General features: G+C 41.2%; 1 protein-coding gene across 1 annotated transcript; it reads right to left on the bottom strand.

Moving 5' to 3' along the window:
* Nucleotides 1–4,040: 4,040 nt before the first annotated feature.
* Nucleotides 4,041–4,879, bottom strand: LOC131249885 (pectinesterase inhibitor 11-like). Its single transcript, XM_058250629.1, has one exon. The coding sequence runs from the start codon at nucleotides 4,799–4,801 to the stop codon at nucleotides 4,148–4,150; it is 654 nt and encodes a 217-aa protein (XP_058106612.1). The 5' UTR covers nucleotides 4,802–4,879; the 3' UTR covers nucleotides 4,041–4,147.
* Between the last annotated feature and the right edge of the window lie 1,918 nt (nucleotides 4,880–6,797).

Genomic DNA, 6,797 nt, shown 5'->3' with positions numbered 1-6,797 from the left:
TGTCACTCCGGCTCGTTATTTCTTTTCTCCTTCTTCATCAGATATTTCTTCAGCAAATAAATTGTGGAAACTATGGCACTTTCGCCTGGGTCATCCACATTCCGATCGGTTACTTCAGTTAATTTCGTCTGGCATGTTAGGGAATATTTCTCTTAATAAAAATGATTTAGATTATTCTTGTTCTTCCTGTTGTCTTTCAAAAAGTAAGTGTGTTCCATTTTTCCTAAGTACTACAAAATCATCTTCTATGTTTGAACTTGTGCATATGAATGTCTGGAGTCCTTCACCAATTATGTCTATCTCTGGGTTACGATACTATGTTATATTCATTGATGATTTCACACGTTACACTTGGATTTACTTTCTGCAATCGAAGTCACAGGTTTTTAAAAAATTTAAGTTATTTCACTCTATGGTGGAGACTCAATTTCGAATTTCAGTTCAAACTCTCCGCTCTGACTCGGGGGGGGGGGAATATCTCTCAACTGATTTTCGTACATTTCTTCAAGGGTATAGAATTATTCATCAAACCACCTATTCTGATACTCCACAACAGAACGGGGTGGCTGAAAGAAAAAATCGTCATATTGTTGAAACTGCCAACACCCTGATGACAGCTATGAGTATTCCTCGTTCTTTCTAGGCTGAAGCAATGTTACATTCCGTCTACTTGATTAACCGGATGTCAACCAAAGTTCTGAACAGTAAATCTCCTTACTCTGTTCTCACTGGCTTACCTCCTGCATATTCCACATTTCGTGTTTTTGGTTGTATCTGTTATGTTCACTTGGCTTCATGTGAACGTAACAAACTATCTCTAAAATCAGTCAAATGTATGTACTTGGGATTTGGGAAAACTCACAAGGGTTTTCGATGTTATGATCCGGTTTCTCGTCGTGTTTGGGTTTCACGACATGTTATTTTTCTTGAGCACATTGCTTTTCATTCATCTCTTCCTCCTCTGCACACTCCAAACTCTCCTGGTCTAACTACATTTCCAGAAATTCCGTTTGCCTCAAGTACTCTCCCTCGTCCGTTGCAGGTTTACTCACGTCGACCACGTACAGATCCACCAACTATTATTCAACCCGAACCTACTGTACCCGTTGTTGATCCCGAACTTACCTCAATCCGACGTTCCGCTCGTAAACATCGAGCGCCTGATCGGTTGATATGCTCTATGTCTGCCATGAATGCTACTCTGGATATAGTTTATATTCCTACTTCGTACTCTCAGGCTGCCACTCATGATTGTTGGAAGAAGGCTATGACAGAAGAACTTGTGGCATTGAATGGTAATCATACGTATGACATTGTCACTCGACCCGCTGACCAACAGCTAATTAGTAGCAAATGAATTTATTCTATCAAGCTCAAGTCTGATGGACTATTGGATCGATACAAGGCTCAACTTGTCGCTTAGGGATACAAACAGGAATACAGAATTGATTATGATGAGACTTTCGCTCCCGTGGCCAAGATGAAAACTGTTCGTACCCTTCTGGCTATATCTTCTGTTCGCTCATGGCCACTCGCTCAGATGGATGTGAAAAATGCCTTTCTTCATAGAGATCTTCTAGAAACCGTGTATTTGAAACCGCCTTCTGGCTCCTTAATCCCTGACAATAAGGTATGTCGCCTAAAGAAAGCCCTGTACGGCCTCAAACAGGCACCTTGGGCATGGTTCCAACGCTTTCACGATATTGTTACGGGTGCTGACTTTACTCAAAGTGGTCATGACTCATCCTTATTTTTGCGCATCACTGCTCACGGAATTGTCATTGTTCTGGTCTATGTTGACGACCTCCTACTGACTGGTGGCGATACTGCTGGCATCTCGGCTTTAAAGGAAGTTCTGCAATCCTCCTTCAAGATGAAAGACCTTGGCCATCTCACATACTTTCTTGGGTTTGAAATTTCACGTTCTAAACGTGGGATCCTGGTCAGCCAACGTAAATATGCTAAGGATCTTCTCGCTTTGGCATCATTAACAGATCAGAAAACAGTTCAGACTCCCTTAGAACTTAACATTCATTATAGCCGCGACGATGGTGATATACTTGCACAGCCCGACTTATACCGTTGTTTGGTTGGGAGTCTGGTTTACTTAACTATGACTCGCCCTGATATTGCATATGCTGTCCAAGTCGTCAATCAGTTTGTATCTGCTCCTCGGACTCTTCATATGACTGCGGTGTTACGCATCATACGGTACCTACATGGAGCTCTAGATCGATCACTGTTCTTCTCCTCTACGGCGACTCTGGACCTTCGTGCTTATTCGGATGCTGATTGAGCTGGTTGCGCTCTCACACGAAGATCTACCACTGGCTACTGTGTTTTTCTCGGCACTTCTCTCATCTCTTGGAAGTGTAAGAAGCAGGCCACTGTTTCCAAATTAAGCACAGAAGTCGAGCATCGAGCGATGTCTACTGCGTGTAGTGAGCTTGTTTGATTACGTGGACTTCTTTCCGAGTTGAGCATTCCTGTGCAGAATCCTACTCCACTCCATGTTGATAATCTCAATGCCATTCAGATTGCCTCTAACCCAGTTTTTCATGAACGAACGAAACATATTGAAGTGGACTGTCACTTTATTCGTGAGAAATTTCAGTCTGGGCTCATTTCTCTACCACATGTTGCATCCCATGATCAGATTGCAGACATTTTCACCAAGTCCTTAACTTCTGCACGTCACTCATTTCTCGTTGGCAAACTATTACTTGTCGATGACCCGCATTAGTTTGAGGGGGGATGTTAGACAGACTGAAATATACCTTGTATATTTAGCATACCTTATATAGTTGGTTTTCCATACGTAGATGATTCTAATTTTATTTCTTTCCTTGTATAGATACTGTAATCTCTATATATTCAACCTTTTGGGTTGTCTCATATACACAAAAGCTTTCAGCTCCTCTCGGTTTACAAAAAATACAAATTAGTGATTAAAAAATTACTGTTAAAAACTTTGGAGATGTAGGCTGACCTTTTATAAATTTGATGGATGGTCCAAACCTTAAGATCAACTGCCTATTCATGTCTTAAGTAGACAAAGTAGATCTTATGTTGGAACATGCGTCATGCATACTTCCGGGACCCTAATGAAGACATAGCTACATCCACTTTCAATGGCAATGTAGTAACCCCATAAGGAGAACTAAAGCATGACCGATTAAAGTTTCTTCATCCATCCTTAGCAACTACAACCCTGTTCAAGTCTAGATGTGATGGGTCTAGCCTTAATACTTGCAAGTGACCAAATGCTCTATTCTAAAAATCATCCATGACATGCTCATACATTCATGTGGGATAGGGAAGAAGATAAACTGACACCAAGTATGCCTGGATGGACAGAGACCATCCATCTTGACCTCAAGCCAACCTCCTTACATAACAAGAGATAATCGTCCAATCATAGGACAAGCATGCTTAGGAACCTACATGACAGTCAAGGCCAAGCCAACGCAATCCATGAACACAACTTTCTCTTGACTTTCAAGCCAATGTGTCCAATCTCGAGTGTCTAAGAGCACTAGAAGTTATACCTTTTAAACCCACGTAATCATGTTCCATAAAAATTAACTCAAAAAAAAAAAAAAAAAAACCAAATCGTGTCATTAATAGAAGTCCAATAGCATTAATTTTTTAGGGCACAACCCCAACGTTCGAGAGCTTGAGAAGTATGATATTTTCTTTGAAAGTTCTTCTAAGCAAGCATTTAGAAAGGATAAAAAAAAATCAAGAGAAAGCCAACTCTCAACCAGGGCCTTTGGTAAGTAATTGAAAATTTTTTACCATCTAAGTACTTTCCAATCTCCCAAACAAGCCTTAAAAGTTATTCATTGGCTTAAGAAAGTTATTCAACAGCTTGTGTTGACCCACCATATTGTATGCATGCATGAACTGGTTCCTCCGTGGTTATGGGACCCCAGAAATCAGGCCTATCTAATCGTAACGTGGGCTAAACTGCAGACAATGATGAAAAGTAATAAACCTATGGTGGGACCAGCAGGATGAACGTTTAAGATCCAACAAGGTTAGCAAACAACTTCATCTTTATTTATAATCATTAAAGCCATCAGGCATGGAGATAACAACCATAACAAGATAATATCATAATAATAATATAGAAACTAGAAGAGAATTAACGAGAAGTGGATTGAGTGGGAGTAAGTTTGTTGATCAGAGCCAAAGCATTGCTTGTTAGCTTATTCAAATTCTCAACAAGGCTTGTGATTGCACTCTTCACATCCCCATCCATGACACTTATGTCCGTGAAGCCGTCTAAGCATGTGTCCCCATTTGTCATTGCAGCACTCACCCACGTTTGGATGTTCTCCTTGTGGAATTCGAAATCGGGTTCATTAAGGTAGCTTATCTCCTCTATCGACTTCTTCAGCATATCGATTGAATCGCCGATGGTCTCGATGCAGTCCCTCACGGCAGCCTGCTCTGTCGAATTCAAAAACTGGTGCATCATGGGAATAGTCGATTGGGCGCTAGCTAGGCTCACAGACAAGGCGGCATAAACCAATCGTCGTGGGCTTTTTTGGATGGTGTCTGCGTGGATGGATAGAGAGTCGATGCAGAGACGGGGATACCTTGTTACGTTGCAACTTGAGATGATGAAATCGATGTTGGTTTCTCCATCTGAGTTGATGAACTCGGCGTTGGTTTGTCCAACAATGATTTGTTGGGCCGAGCTTGATTTCACATCGACGGTGAAGACGAGTAACGATAGCATAGCTGCAATAAGAGTATATGAAGCAGATGAGCTGCTGCTGCGGCAACCTTCCATCTCTATTGAATCTCTTACAACAACAAGAATAACACGAAATGGGTACTAATGGTTTTGAACCATGGGGAGTGCAGGCACATCCTTTTATAGGAATAATGGCTGTGTATTTTGCTACCATGATTTCCATGATTACAACACTTGCACATGTGTGTCATGCTCACCTGCGCACCTATGCACGTGCGCACCTTTGCACACGTGTCATGAGAGTTTAATCCGAACGGTCCATGTGTTGTGGAATCCCGTGAAACTCCATGGGAAAAACTTTCACCCTTATCTAAAATTCTGATGGGCAATAGCAAAGAGAAATGCAAATCAATGGAGGAAACTGTTTTCATCTTGCCTGGGGGTGTTTCATGAGGTGCTGCTTCACATGTACCGTTCCAAATTTGGAGCCACATCATACATGATGGGCCTCAAAAGAAAGTTCACACAAGTTCCATGCAAACTAGTGTGCGGCCGAGCATTCCGCATCACATATGGACGATTCAAATTAGACGCCCATGTGCAAAGATTAGACGCCCATGTGCGCACGTGTGAACTTTAGGCCATCGGTTGTTTCCGTACATATGAGGCCTAGTCTATATTTAAACGCTCGGGTTTTTTACCAAACGAGCTAAACTGGGATGCACGTTGACCCCGTGGGCCTGCGGGCGTGTGTGTGCGTGTGGGGCTACCAAGCTTCATAATTGTGGGAAGCGGATTGGCTGGTGTGTTGACGCCAAAGTTCCGTGAGTATTATCACACGCCAAACCAGCCATCCACTTATGAAGGATTTTGAACCAAGATAAGATCTAAAAATCAAATGGACCACACTGTAAAAGGTAGCCGAGGATTTTGAAACTCCTATGGGTTACAAAAATTTTGGAATAATATGATATTTGTTTTTTCTCTTGAAAAAGGTCCGAGGTTGGTGAGACCTTATGAATAGATTAGATGGAAAGTAAACGACGCCGTGGGCATTACAATTATGGAAAGTAAACAATATAGTGGGCTGTACAATTTTTTCTTTAACAGTGAGAATTATTGTTCTATTGCTTTTTGTGGTGTGGTTTACTTGAGCCTTGGAAATTACTATTTTTAGAATCAAGATCTAAAATGATCTCATCAGATGGATGGACATTGTAGATATGATAAATACATCATCCTGAAGCCATGTAAATTTAATCTCCTTTGAACCATTTGTACAACTCAGAGCTTGGAGGTGCATCGAAGCTCGTCTTATAATACAACTGGTGTGGGTAAACCTGCCAATCCACTTCCATAATTGTGATGATAATGATAGAATCATGTCTGAACACTCAACATGGGACTCGGATTTGGTGGTGAGCCCTCCAATACCGAGGTCTCCATTTTGGATGGCCCTGTGGGCCCCAAAATCATGTGTGTTTTATCCTTACTATCCATCCATTTTTCCAAAAAAAATTTATATCATGAGCCCAAAAATGAGGTAGATCCAAATCATAGGTGGACCACGGCACAAGAAACCATGGTGATTGAACACCCACCATTAAAATCTTCTCGGGGTCACAAAAGTTTTCGATCAACCTTGATTTTCCTTTCAGCTAATATTTCCAACAGTTTGGATGGCAAATAAAAATTACGATGGGCCCTAGCTATGAAGTTTTTAATGGTGGGTGTTCATTCACCACTGTTTTCCATGGTGTGGTCTCCCTATGACATGAGATGTGGATTTGCCTAATTTTTGGGCTTATGTAGTTAGAAAGATGAATGAACAGGATGGATAAAACAAATACATCATGATGAGACTCACAACACAGACTGGTACAGTGATCTAAGTACTAGAGGGGTCACTATGGAATCCATCTTCGAGGCTGGGTGGATTTCGAACCTCTAGATTAGGAATGCTGGGATTTGAAATCCTCCATTGTGTTGGTACTATGATGGAATTTAGATATGCATAATATATTTATAGGAGTTTAAATTTAATTATTAAATTAACTTTTACATATGCTGTCAGTATACATATGTCAGCTTG

The sequence above is a fragment of the Magnolia sinica genome, chromosome 6 (assembly GCF_029962835.1).
Source record: "Magnolia sinica isolate HGM2019 chromosome 6, MsV1, whole genome shotgun sequence".
Lineage (NCBI taxonomy): Eukaryota > Viridiplantae > Streptophyta > Magnoliopsida > Magnoliales > Magnoliaceae > Magnolia > Magnolia sinica.
This window is presented reverse-complemented; position numbering and strand designations above follow the sequence as displayed.